General features: G+C 40.2%; 1 protein-coding gene across 1 annotated transcript in view; it reads left to right on the top strand.

Moving 5' to 3' along the window:
* The window catches only part of PPIC (peptidylprolyl isomerase C (cyclophilin C)), a 14,297-nt gene extending 6,290 nt beyond the window's left edge, over positions 1-8,007 (top strand). The window contains exons 2-5 of the mRNA XM_008566517.1: positions 2,763-2,876; positions 3,300-3,393; positions 5,672-5,856; positions 7,625-8,007. Coding sequence (XP_008564739.1) covers positions 2,763-2,876; positions 3,300-3,393; positions 5,672-5,856; positions 7,625-7,753 — 522 coding nt within the window. The 3' untranslated portion in view covers positions 7,754-8,007. The remainder of the gene's footprint in view (positions 1-2,762; positions 2,877-3,299; positions 3,394-5,671; positions 5,857-7,624) is intronic.
* The last annotated feature ends 5,870 nt before the right edge of the window (positions 8,008-13,877 follow it).

Genomic DNA, 13,877 nt, shown 5'->3' with positions numbered 1-13,877 from the left:
TTCCTGTGCCCATCCCCCTCGCCCACTCCCCCTGTGTTGAGGATGAAATATATAAGGTAATGTAGGTAAAGCACATTGAGACATCACTAATAACTTTGTATTTGTTTCCTTCCCTCTTCCTCCTCCTCCTCCAGTTTCGCCCCGTTTGTTAAATGCCTCTCCCCTCTTCCCCAACCTTACATCCCCTCAGCCAGCAAGCACCCCAGTGCAGGCCATTATGACCCCATCCTTGAACTGGTGTAAGAGACTACAGATTCTCTTTCTCCCCCATTTGATATTCCCAAAGCCTTGCTTGGGCCCTGTTCTTTCCCTTCTCTCTGTTGCTTAACAAAACTCATCTCAGGCTATCCTCCTTCCTCTGCCTTCTCGAACTGGTGGGCGTCTCCCTTCCAAGCCCCCCTACCTACCTTCACCCCCATTGTGGTCAGAGGGGCTTGTCTGCTTCTGAGCACAGACCTCATTTCCTGCCATGGTGCTTTGATTGCAGAAAGAAGTCTGTCAGGCAGGGCTTGTGCCCATCCTTGTTTCTGGAGAACACTCCCCTCCTTCCAGGCCTGCCTCTATCTTGCCCTCCCTCAGCCCTTCCTGTCCTACAGGCCTGGGTGTACAGTGTCTTTAGGACATATGTCACACACAGCCTTGCACTGCGGCTATATGTGTACTAACCGATCTCTCTATTTTAAACTACTTTTGGATGGGGAGTCTCTTGCACAGCTTGTGTCCTCACATTGCCTTTTACATAGATCTTTAATAAACACTTGTTGACTAAGATTTGATTTTATCGTTTCCATTGGAGTTGGGAAAACTGGTATGTTTTCTTACACTCATGAAGGTGAAGGACACTCCAGTTTGGAAAATAATCATATTAACGTATGCACTAGGCTGTGTGTAAAACAATAAGATATTATTGAAGTGTTATGCTGAGTGACAGGTACTTTTTCTTCATCTTCTTATGCTGCTCTCCCAGATATTACTCGCTTTGCTTTCTAACATTCACAGGCTTTATTTTCTCTTCATTTGAAGAGTCCGGAAGGCTTTTCTAGCATCTTACATGATATTTCTTTAAGATTATGCCCCTGAGTCACTTCCTGGTGCTGCTGCGTTATTGCATGTTACTGAATTTACACCTTGGCAAGGAAGACACCAAGACATTGTACACCTTGGAGACACTGCTTCTGTCTGATGCCAGCTCTGCACTGACCAGGGCTCACATGTATTGAAGCAGCCACGCTGAATTGCTCTCCTCTCGTCCATTGCCTCATCTCAAGGGAGTGTCTTTTAGGCATTGAGTAAAGCTCTTCTACATAAATAATAATAAAAGTTTTGCTGCTTTGGCCATGTAATAATTATAAAATGCCACATGGAACACTAAATATCACATCACCCTATGACAGACGCACTGATATATTGTCAGAAGCCCTTGTCTTGAACTGAAGCTTGACAGTCTTTACTTAGTGATTTTTCTAAACTGTAAGACGTCTTTTTTCTTTGACAGCCCTTCTTATATTTTTAAAATCCATCTCTTGAATGTCTTTTTTTACCCATTCAAACAGTAAATTGGTTCATATAATCTAAACTCGCTAATAGAATGCCCTTCAACTCTGGCCATTTCAAACGTTCTGTCTCAGAATTGTCTTCACATGGTGATTATGAAGCAAAACGCATATAATTTAGTTTCAGATGAAACAGTTAAAAAAAAAACAAGAGAACTTTTAAGGTCTAATGTGCAAAATTAGATTCTCACTTCTGGATATGTATTTTCTTTTTTCTGTTCTAAAATGCTGTGACAGAGAACAAATTCTACGTAGGAGACTTTGGGCATATGACAACAGAATTGAGTATCTGAGTTTACAGGGTAAATGGTATGTCAGGACCAGAGTGTAACATTTGCTGTCCTTTGGACGAGGCTGGGAACCTGGTGTCTTACTGGGCTTGGGCATGCATGGCAAGCCTTTTGAAGGACTGCTGTTTTCCTTTTTGTCTTTTTTCGTGACCGGTAACGGGATCGCAACCCTCAGTGTTGCGCCCGCACCGGGGCCGGCAACGGGATCGCAACCCTCGTTGTCGCGCCCGCACCACGCTCAACCAGTGAGCGGACCGGTCTCTATATGGGATCCGAACCCTCAGCAGGAGCGCCGCCACACTCCCAAGCGCCACACTCTACCGAGTGCACCACCGGGCCGGCCCCAAGGACTGCTGTTTTAATCATCTTTCAGAGTCCCCTTGACAACAGACATCTGTGGAGAACTCACTGGGAATTTGGCACTGTTAGAAATTACAAAAAAAAAATCTGGATGGTTAGCCTATTTCTCTCTTCACCAGTCTTTTTCTCCTGCCAAGATTAGAGAGCATTACCTTTTAAAAGAGCATCATTTTCCACTGTAATCTCCATCCACAAAGCCAGGGAACAGGAAGTAGCAGCAGTGCTTGGGGTGTGAGTGGGAGAAGAACTCTTGAAGACTTTACTGGCTGACTCTGACAGTACTGAATGAAACTTTAAACTCAGTACCTGATGCAGTGCCTGGCCCGTAGGTGGTACTCCATAAATGTTTGTTGAATGAGTATTTGTGAGTGAAGTGCACCCACAGAGTGGTTTTAGAGCACCTTCAATTGATATAATGCTCCTTCACGACTCCTTTATAAAATACTGGTGAGGAGGGCTTTTGTATGTGGATCAATTCTCAGATTTTAATTTTGACTTACTTTGTATTTGTGGCTTTTCCACGTTATAATCTTCAGTTCTGCCTTTCAACCACACACAGGTCTTCTTTGATATAAGGATTGGAGACAAAGATGTTGGCAGAATTGTGATTGGCCTCTTTGGAAAAGTTGTGCCCAAGACTGTGGAAAATTTTGTTGCTCTAGCAACAGGAGAGGTATGTCTCAGCTTTATTTCCTTTAACTGTTTACAAAATTGGATTTTCTTTCTTTTAACCCAATATAAAGATGTCTTCTGGGAAAATAAGTATTAAATTAGTATGTCAGATGAACTTGTGAAATCTTTTCATATTTCACTATAAAACCTGTATTATTATTCAGTGCCTTTAGGCTTCTAGAAATTGGGGGAAAACAATCATTGGGTGAAACTGCAGATTGTGCTGTTTTTACTTACATTAGTGCTTTATTTTTATGGTCAGCTAATGATAAATTTCTCTTAGGAAATCATTGCTGGGACCTACTCAAGTTCTGTAGATACTTTGTTTAATTTTCTCATTTTGTCACTTCCAGATAAACACTGGGGTTTATCTTTCAATATGGGTTATATCTACTTGTGTATTCAATTGAAATAATCTCTCTAGAAAGGATATGGATATAAAGGAAGCAATTTTCATCGCGTCATCAAGGACTTCATGATTCAAGGAGGGGACTTCACCGCTGGAGACGGCACTGGCGGTAATACTGTCTTTCGCTTTCCCCTTGCCCACTTACCAAACTGAAACCTAAGATTAGGCCACTATTTCCATCCAGTGTATAGAAATCCCAGATTTAAGGAACTAAGTCATAAAGACAACTCTAACAAATTCTTTAAGAAGGATAGAGTTTTGGGGACCTCATCTACCAAAATCTTGGTAGATACAAATGAGCGAGGCTTCCTAATTTTAGGCAGTATTGTTTTGATGTTCATTGTCTCTCCATAGTGGAGATATATTTATTTGGCAGAATATTTTGCAGTTATTAAGATGCTAGACTACTAGTATGCAGTGATACAGAAAAATGTCTGCCATAGGAAGGTAAAGGTAGAATACAAAGCTGTGTGTCCACTGGGATGGCAGTAGCCACAGATGTGGAAGTTCCTGGAGGAGGACGGATGAGGATGTCATGCCAGAGGACAAGACTGGCATTTAGGTGAAGGATCACGGTGCTATTTCTCCTCTTCTTTTAAAAGTCTTTCATTTCATTGTCAGTTTTTTAAATTATTAAAAAAAATTAAATAGCTGTGTTTTCAAAATTGTAATATAAACTCATTCTTATAAACAGAGTTAAAGTACAAATAATTAAATTTATAGAGTTTCAAATCTCCATCAACCTGTTTCTCATTGAGGATTACAGCTACCCAGCTCCATCGACTGTTTTCCCTCAAATGTAGTGAGTTCTTTTCCTGAAAACACAGTATATATGTAAGCACACAGAAGTTAAGTTTACTTCAGGTATAAGATTTTTAATTTAGCAAATATTGGTTTTGGTGGATATTAAGTTACTAACTTTTTAGTGAATCTATTAGGTCATTTTCAGGCACTATTTCTAATTTTACATTTATTCCAATGGTTTATTAATTATTTATACCCAAAATGGCTACCATTAAATGCTTTTATTACCAGGCACTTAGTGAAGATTACTTTTAGTTCTTGCAAAAATGCTACAAGATATGGGGCTATAAAACTAAGCAGAGAAACACGGTCAGGTTACTCCAGGTAATGGGGTTTGCAGTGAGCACTGGGGAAGCAATCCAGCTACTGCAGAGTCAGACCTGACTGGAAAACCCTTCAGCTCTGCTACCTGTCCCCTCAATATTGGCATCCACCTTCCCACCATAGGGCCCAGCAGAAATGGTGGATGAGTTTTACTTTGCCCTCTTTTCTGCTATTTATTTTTCTCTCTCTACCTTCCCTGCCCAGTGTGTGTGCATGTCTTGAGTTAAAATTCTCCGAGTTTTGAACCATTTAAATTTAGCATAGACCCCTCTGTGGGAAGAGTTCTCCTAACAGGCCACTTCATATGTCCCTGACCAACCAGCCATAAATTGCTTGCCTTTGATATCCTCGTCTAGTCCTCCTAATTGAGCCAGGATTTTGAGGTTAGCAACCAATAAGGCACCCTGCAGAAGGAGACATGAGCACAGCAGGCTCTCTCCGTGTTGGACTGTTGTTGGGGCATGTACTGTTGTTTGATGGGAAAATGTATTCTGCTCTACCTGCTGCTTTGCTAGAACTCCAGACCTCATGCCTCCCCTTGGTTCCTCTGTTCAGGGTTTGATCACTGGGTGTTCCCAGTTGCCATCACCCTCTGTTGTCCTGGTGGGCCCTGAAGTCATTGTGCCTAATGACTTCCAGACTAGCTGCTATTACTCTTGGTGCTGAGGCAAGAAAAAGCAACGGCTCTAATTTAGAGTCAGAAAGTCAAATGTTCAAATTCTGCCCCACTATTAAGTTTTGTAACCTTTGTTTGCCATTGCATAATGGGGATGAGAATATGTATTCTACAGAGTAATTATGGGAATTAGCTAAGGGTGTATATTAAGTGCTGGGTGCCACCCAGGTAGGAGTGACCCAGGACAAGTAATCTGAGCCTCAGGACAGAGATAGAAACTCTATGATGGCTCACTCCCTATCAGGCTTCGGGATGTCATCCTGCTCTTCAGTTCCTTCTCATTTCAGAGTGAAATCATTGACCTGCTCAATCAAGTTCTGGACCTTGGTTTGAGGCCAGAGGGTATCCTGGCATCCTGTGCCATATTTAAGGCTTTTTTGTTTGTTTCAGGCTCTGGTGCTCTGCTTCCTTCAGGGGTTAATTTTATCCCCTCCTTCACTTCTTATATTTGACCATCTTTCCCCCCATCCCCATCTCCTATAGGAATCTATTAACTGATTTCACTAAAGCCTTAGGTTTCCATCTGAAGGGTTTACTCTTGCATGATGTCTGTTGACTCTCCTCCTTGTTTGGTCTCACCCAGGTGTGAGCATTTATGGCGCAACATTTCCAGATGAGAACTTCAAGCTGAAGCACTATGGCATAGGGTGGGTCAGCATGGCCAACGCTGGGCCTGACACCAATGGCTCTCAGTTCTTTATCACCTTGACCAAGCCCACTTGGTTGGATGGCAAACATGTGGTATTTGGAAAAGTCATTGATGGGATGGTAAATTGATATATTATTTTTTCTCTTTCAAATCTTTATATTTATAATGACGGGACCTACAGTGATTTATTTTAATCTTAAAATGTGCTTGTTAGAGATCCATTATTATACGCTGACTGGCCTCTTCAGAAGTGAATAAATTATATATGGTATGGCATTTTAATTGTTAGGGGCATTGGAGCAGCAACTAGGGACTTGACATGGAGAAGTTAAGTACTTAAGCTAATATATTTCACTACTTCATGTAAATAGAAAGCCTTTTTTAATGCAACCAAATAAAACCAAATTCCTATATATACACACAATGGAATATAATTCAGTCTTAAAAAGGAAGGAAATTCTGACACATACTATAACACTGGCAAACCTTGAGGACATTATGCTAAGTGAAATAAGCCAGTCATAAAAAGACAAATACTGTATGATTCCACTTATATGGGGTATTAAAGTGGACACATTCATAAAACAGAAAGTAGAATGGTAGTTGCCAGGGGCTGGGGGGAGGGGTAAATGAGAAATCGTATTTAATGGGTATAGAGTTTGTTTTGCAAGATGAAAAGTTCTGGAGGTTGGTTGCACAATAATGTGAATATACTTAACACTACTGAACTATGCACTTAAAAATGGATAAGTTGGCAAAATTTTTGTTATGTGTTTCTTACCACAATTAAAAATATTTTTAAAAAGAACCCAGTGTGATTCAGTGCAGACACTAAGTCACATTCAAAGACACACAGTATAGCAGCCAAAAATTATTGAAGAGAATTCAAATCTATGCTGTTAGGTCTCAAAGAATGTCAAAAGAGTCCAGTTCATAGCCCAGAGGAACACTTCTTAAAATCCTCATTCTCTTTTATTCTCAACATTTCTCCTTAGCAACTGCTGGAAGTAGCTCTTTTGACTCCTAAACTGGCGACTGTAAAGTCTGCCCAACCCAGCCCTGGACCATTCTTGACTCCCTTGCCCTCTTCCATATTTCATTTTGTTTTGTTTTCATATGAGTTTCATGTTTTGCTTCCCTATCAAAACATAAATAAACTAATCTTACTCACTGCAATTCTTCCACAACTTCTGCCTGAACTTCTGATTCTACTCAACAAAAGTCAGGAACTGAGTTGGTGGACCCAACCCTGTTTGGGAAACCCATCAAAAGTTTACAGTACTGGTTGTTGGCCAGTCCTAACCTCTTTCAGCATGAAACATAGGTGGTGCATGGGCCTGGGGTAGAGAAAGAGACCACTCTGGGTTTGGGTTTACATTAGTATCAGACTACAACTGTAGGTTAATGGCTTGGGTCACCTTTAAAATGGACAAACCCAGAAGTAGGTCCACTACTTCTAAATCTGCTTTCTGGCCTATGTTATTACACCTAGGTCTATTTATAGGATGGAGCTGAAACTGACTCAAACTCCCCATGTTAACTCTTACACTGGGTTGTAGCAGGTTGTAGCAGGTGAATAGAAATACCTTTCATTAGAGCTAGGTGTTTACAAAATTATTTTTTTTTTTAGAATATAAAATGCTTATTAAAAAATAAGTGAGGAAATATGCCCAGTATGCTCTCTGAATAACAAGATAGTGGGTGGATTTTATTCTGTGATATGTACATTTTCTGAATATTCTAAGTTTTCTGCAGTTAGCTTGTATAGTTTTTGTAATCATAAATCAACTATTTCTCACTTGGGCTTTGGAGTGGTGTTGATTACACCTTTGGATTGTCATAGCTGCTGGTCAGAACTGAACCATGAGTCTCCTTTTCTCTCACCAGACAGTGGTGCACTCCATAGAGTTGCAACCTACCGATGGGCACGACCGCCCACTCACCAACTGCTCAATCGTCAACAGTGGCAAGATAGATGTGAAAACACCCTTTGTGGTTGAGGTCGCTGACTGGTGACAACTGACAGAAGACAACACTCTCTGGCGGGGGGGGTGTGTGTCCTCTGATTCTTCAAAGTTATTGTTTTGCTTTGCTTTTTTACTTTAATTTTCTATCCAGATCACAGAAAAGTAATAATCATTTGCATGAATTTTGGTAAATCACCTGCTTAGGGACTTTGAACTTAAAAGACATCCTTCCTACAATGGTGCTATTTTTAAACTAGAAAACTATGTATTGGCTATTTTTTTTTTTTAAAGAATAGTCTTTTTTTTTTTGCTGAATTTATTATGGTTCCCATGTTGGGCAATGCTGAAGATTTGTCTGAAAAAGATGAGGAAGTGAAGTTTATTATTTTGAATTCAAACAGAAATCAGGTAAAGGGAAATTTGATTAGTATAATCAGATATATGTAATAGGGAATTTTTACTTGATAAAAAGGTGCTTTGTTGTTCTCTATATTAAATACTTTTTATATGGCTCTTTTTGCAAGACTCTTTTTAAAATTTAAATTTCTTTAAAAAATAGATATACAGATAATCCAATGAAAAAATGGACAAAGGAGCTGAATAGACATTTTTCAAAGGAAGACATACAAATGGACAACATGTGCATGAAAAAATGCTCAACATCACTAATCAGGGAAATGCAAATAAAAACCACATTGAGATATCATCTCACCCCAGCTAGACTGGCTATTATTAAAAAGACTGAGAATAACAAATGCTGGTGAGGATGTGGAGAAAAGGAAACTCTTCTACACTGTTGGTGGGACTGTAAATTAGTGCAGCTATTATGGAAAACAGTATGGAGGTTCCTCAAACAACTACAGATAGAACTACCAAATGATCCAGCAATCCCATTTCTGAGTATATATCCAAAGTAATGGAAATCATCATGTCAAAGGGATACCTAAACTCCCATGTTTATCACAGCTCTGTTTACAATAGCCAGGATATGGACCAACCTAAATGTCCGTTGATGGAAGACTGGATAAGGAGAATGTGGTATATATACACAATGGAATACTACTCAGTCATAAAAAAGAATGAAATACTCCCATTTGCAGCAACATGGATGAGCTTGGAGAAAATTATGTTAAGTGAAATAAGCCAGGTACAGGAAGAGAAATACCACATGTCCTCACTCAGAAATAGGAGCTAAGAAATAGAAAGAAAGAAAGACCATAATAAAATGTTGAACTTTCAGAAGGAGAGAATAGACCTATAGTTACTAGAGGTGGGAAAGGGGGAGAAAGGATAGGGATTAATTGGGTAAGGGACATAAAAAATAGTTATGATTTGTAATAATGAACGTACTAATAATATTGGATCATCACATACTGTACACAAATACTGACAGTCAACTCTACCCCATAAATATGTATAAATATAAAAATTTTTTAAAACCCCAAAATACACACATTCTAATGTTAACAATGAACAGATTAGAGAGCTAGAAATCAAAATACTAGTACAATTGAATAATTTGGGATGGGAATGCATAGAAATTATGCTTATCCACATCCGAAATACTTAAGCTGATTATTCACTAATTTGTACTCAATGTAATATTTTTAGAAAGTTCCCTTGAGCCAGTTGCAATAGAAATGAATCTTGTCACTTACATAATGGGGCTTAAGATTCAGGCTGTATTTAAACTAGATAGGAAAGTAAAATCCTACTGGGGCCTTTCTGTACCACACCTGGCTATAATGGAGTGTGCCTGCAGAAGGAAGAGAAAATACAAGGATCCTGAGGTAGGAATACGTGGATTCTAGGGCAGAACAGAAAGCCACTGTACTGGAACCTGGTGTGGGAAGGGGAGCATGATGGGGCAAGGTGGGAGCAGCGTGGCAAGGCTGGAGCATTTCTGGCCTGGCTGCCCGGGGAGTTTTTTTATTCACAGCACTATGGGGAACTATCAGTCTCAAGCTAGGGAAAGGCATGGTGTGATCTGCACTTAAGAAAGATGATTTTGTCTGATCTGAGAATTTCTACAGGGGGGTTAAAGTGGAAGCAGTGCACATCAGGAAACTCAAACATTCATATCTTTTGATTTCCCACTCCTGGGGATTTGCTTTAGAAGGTGATTTGGAATTGTAATGGACATCATTGTTTCAGTCAGCCCTTGTCCTGGCAATAGCTGCCCAATTTCTTATTTTTTCTTTCGGGAGTCACACCATTCCCTCAACCATTTCTTGTCCTTAGTGTGGGCTGCCCCTGCAAATCGGTACATACCTGGCCAAGCAAACTCATCCATTAACTCGCTTGATAAATGTGTACTGGGTGTGGGATAGAGCTGCAGACAGTGTCAGCCCTCATGGTTCTCATAGAGGAGACTAATCATACCACAGGAATATATAAGAGAACATCAGGTAGTAACAAGTCTATGAAGAAAAATAGAGTGCAGGGAGAGAGGCTAGAGAGTGGAGCGGTGGTCAGGGGAGGTCTCTGAGTGGGAGTGGGAGCTGCAGGGAGTAAGGGAGCAGTATGCCATGAGGACACTGGGGAAGAGTGTGGAGGCAGAGGGGACAGAGCAGTGGCCCTCTGTGAAGGGCAGGCTGGGTGGGTTCCAGAAATAGCAAAGAGGCCAGATGTGCAGAGTAGGGTGAAAGGTGCAGGGGTGGGAGTGGAGTGGGAGAGGGAGCAGGAATGTCCTGTAGGCCAACCAGAACATTCCCTCGCCCTGGCCCCAGTGACTGGCTCAGGCATAGGTGGTTGATTCAGTCGTGTTAATGAGCCTCAATCCCTGGACTTCTACTGGAATTATTGGGAAAGTGCAGCTGTCTTTCTGGAAGAGGATGTAAAGGAGTAGGCCTAAGACTGTTTCCCAGCATATAAGGAAGCTACTCCAGAAGATAGAAAGATGGATTCCTGAAGACATCATTTAGCCCCTATCTATGTCCAGCCGTGCATAAAGATAGTCCGCCCCTAGCTTTTTGCTATGCAAGCGGGTACATTTTTTGCTTAAGCCGGGGCAAATTGATTTTCTTTGACTTGCAATCTGACGTCTTTGTCTAATACAGCAATACTGAAAAAGTTTTATCTATAAAAGATGTGAATTGCAGAATTATTTATGATAGCAAAATACTGGAAGCAACTTGACTATCCCCAAATGCTTATATGTCATACATACCATAATAAAATACTATGCATTCATTAAGACTGATGAAACAGAGTGATGACATCAAGATGTCAGACAGAATAGGCAATTCCCAGCATCACTCTTCCCTGCAAGTAACCAGTTTACAATTATTAAAAAGCAGACTGCCAACCTTTGACCACTGGAGCCAGGGGAAGAGGAAAAGAGACGTGGAGTCCATGAAGCTGCAAGAGGTCACAGCAAGAGAGTGTAGGGATGGCACTTACTGTTCTGAGCACTGGCTGCTTCTGAGACACCCTGGTAGGGGATGGGGACTTGGATTGAAGCTGGAAAAAGCTGCAGCAGAACTCTTTGCATGAACCTGCTTGGAGTCTGCAAGGGAAGAGAAGGGCTTCATAGTGCACTATACCAGCCCACAGGCCATAAAAACCAGTGACAGGACTCTATTGGGCCCACACAGGAGCAAATGACTATAGCTGATTGGAGAAAGGAGATGTCCAGAGGCTGGTGAGTTACCACAAGGGACACTTACATGGGTTGCCCAACAGGAAGCTGTGGGAGTGCAGGCAAAAGGCTGGCCCGTGGGGGGACATAGAGTGCAACGAGTGTAGCAGGTCTCAGTGGAAAACAGGGTGATGGGACTGCAGGGGAGCAATCTGCAGGAAAGACTCAATCCTAGACCAGAGTTTCATACAGCCCAGACCCAGAAGTGATTAACAATATGGTCACAAAGCCTCCCCAGAGAATCAGCAGCAAAGCAGCAATTTAGATAAAGCACAAAGCTCAAGGTCTGTCCCCACAGGAAGTTCCTCCAACTTGGGAACTAACTACAGAATAGCACATCAGTTCCCATGCAGAGTCTTAAGTGGTGGTGGCAGGTATTAAGCCACCACAGAAAGGGGAAAACAAGACAAAAACAAACAAACAAACAAACAAAAACCCAGACCAGAAACAAAGCTCTGATAATCACCTATAGAACCTAGAAGAGGTAGTAGTCCCCTCAAATGCCCAGAAATCAAATGTAAAGACACAAAGATCAAGAAAAAACAGAGAAATATGTTGCCACCAAAGTAAACAAAGCATGAGCAATGGACACAGAGGAACAACAGATCTACAAAATGTCTGACAGAGAATTCAGAATAACCTTACTCTTAAGAATGTTCAGAGAGTGATAAGAAAATACAGATAGAAAAGTAAATGATATCTAGAAAAAAATTCAGGAGCATAATCAGATACTTGACAAAGGAATAGAATCAGTTAAAAAATAAAACAAAAAGAAATTCTAGAAATAAGGAATACATTATCTAAATTGAAAAACTCAATAGAAAGCTCCAACAGTAGTCTTAATCAAACAGAGGGAAAAAATCAGTGAGCTGGAAGGCAAAACACGTAAAATTTTCCAATATCAGAGGAGCAAAAAGAAAAAATAAGAAGAAATGAAACAAATACAGCAAGTATGGGACACCCTCTCGTGAAGCAAACTTCACATAATTTGCACACCCTGAGGAGAAGAAAAAGGAAGAGACCTAGAAAGTGTATTCAAAGAAATAGTGAGTGAATGTTTCCCAAGTATGGAGAAAGGTGGCAGCATCCAGACACAGGAAGCTCAGAGGACACCAGTCAAATTCAATCCAAAGAGATACACACCCCAAGACATCTCATAATCAAACTATTAAAAACCAAAAAAAAAAAAAAAAAAAAAAAAAAAACCCAGACCAGAAACAAAGCTCTGATAATCACCTATAGAACCTAGAAGAGGTAGCAGTCCCCTCAAATGCCCAGAAATCAAATGTAAAGACACAAAGATCAAGAAAAAACAGAGAAATATGTTGCCACCAAAGTAAACAAAGCATGAGCAATGGACACAGAGGAACAACAGATCTACAAAATGTCTGACAGAGAATTCAGAATAACCTTACTCTTAACAGAGAATCCAGAATAACCTTCTTAAGAATGTTCAGAGAGTGATAAGAAAATACAGATAGAAAAGTAAATGATATCTAGAAAAAAAATTCAGGAGCATAATCAGATACTTGACAAAGGAATAGAATCAGTTAAAAAATAAAACAAAAAGAAATTCTAGAAATAAGGAATACATTATCTAAATTGAAAAACTCAATAGAAAGCTCCAACAGTAGTCTTAATCAAACAGAGGGAAAAAATCAGTGAGCTGGAAGGCAAAACACATAAAATTTTCCAATATCAGAGGAGCAAAAAGAAAAAATAAGAAGAAATGAAACAAATACAGAAAGTATGGGACACCCTCTCGTGAAGCAAACTTCACATAATTTGCACACCCTGAGGAGAAGAAAAAGGAAGAGACCTAGAAAGTGTATTCAAAGAAATAGTGAGTGAATGTTTCCCAAGTATGGAGAAAGGTGGCAGCATCCAGACACAGGAAGCTCAGAGGACACCAGTCAAATTCAATCCAAAGAGATACACACCCCAAGACATCTCATAATCAAACTATTAAAAACCAAAGCCAAAGAAAGAGTACTGAAAGCAGCAAGAAAAAAGAAACACATAACATTCAATGGAGCCCCAATATAGCTCTCAGTGGATTTCTCATTAGAAACCCTGCAGGCCAGAGGAGAATGGGATTCAAATGCTTAAGGAAAATGACTGTCAACCAAGAAGTCTGTATGTGGCAAAACTAGCCTTTAAATATGAAGGAGAAATAAAGTCTTTCCCAGACAAACAAAAGCTAAGGGAATTCACTGATACTAGACCTGCCCTACAAGAAATGCAAAGGGTGCTCTTCAATCTGAATTGCTAAAGAGTAGCAAGAAAACATCTGAAAGAAAATAACTCACTAGTAATGTAATTATACAGACAACCTCAGAATACCCCAATGTTGTAAGGGTGGTGAATAAACCACCTGTATCCTTAGCATAAAGACTAAAGGGCAAACCTAACAAGACAACATATACAGCAACCATGGAAGACACAGGCAATATTAACAGATTTAACTTAGAACAAGAAAATGTTAAAAAACAGTGACAAATGATGCCAAAGCGTAGAGTTGGCTTTGTTTTTT

This window comes from Galeopterus variegatus, unplaced genomic scaffold (genome assembly GCF_000696425.1).
Source record: "Galeopterus variegatus unplaced genomic scaffold, G_variegatus-3.0.2 Scaffold249, whole genome shotgun sequence".
NCBI lineage: Eukaryota > Metazoa > Chordata > Mammalia > Dermoptera > Cynocephalidae > Galeopterus > Galeopterus variegatus.
Note: the sequence above shows the minus strand (reverse complement) of the source record. Positions and strands in the feature narration are given on the sequence as shown.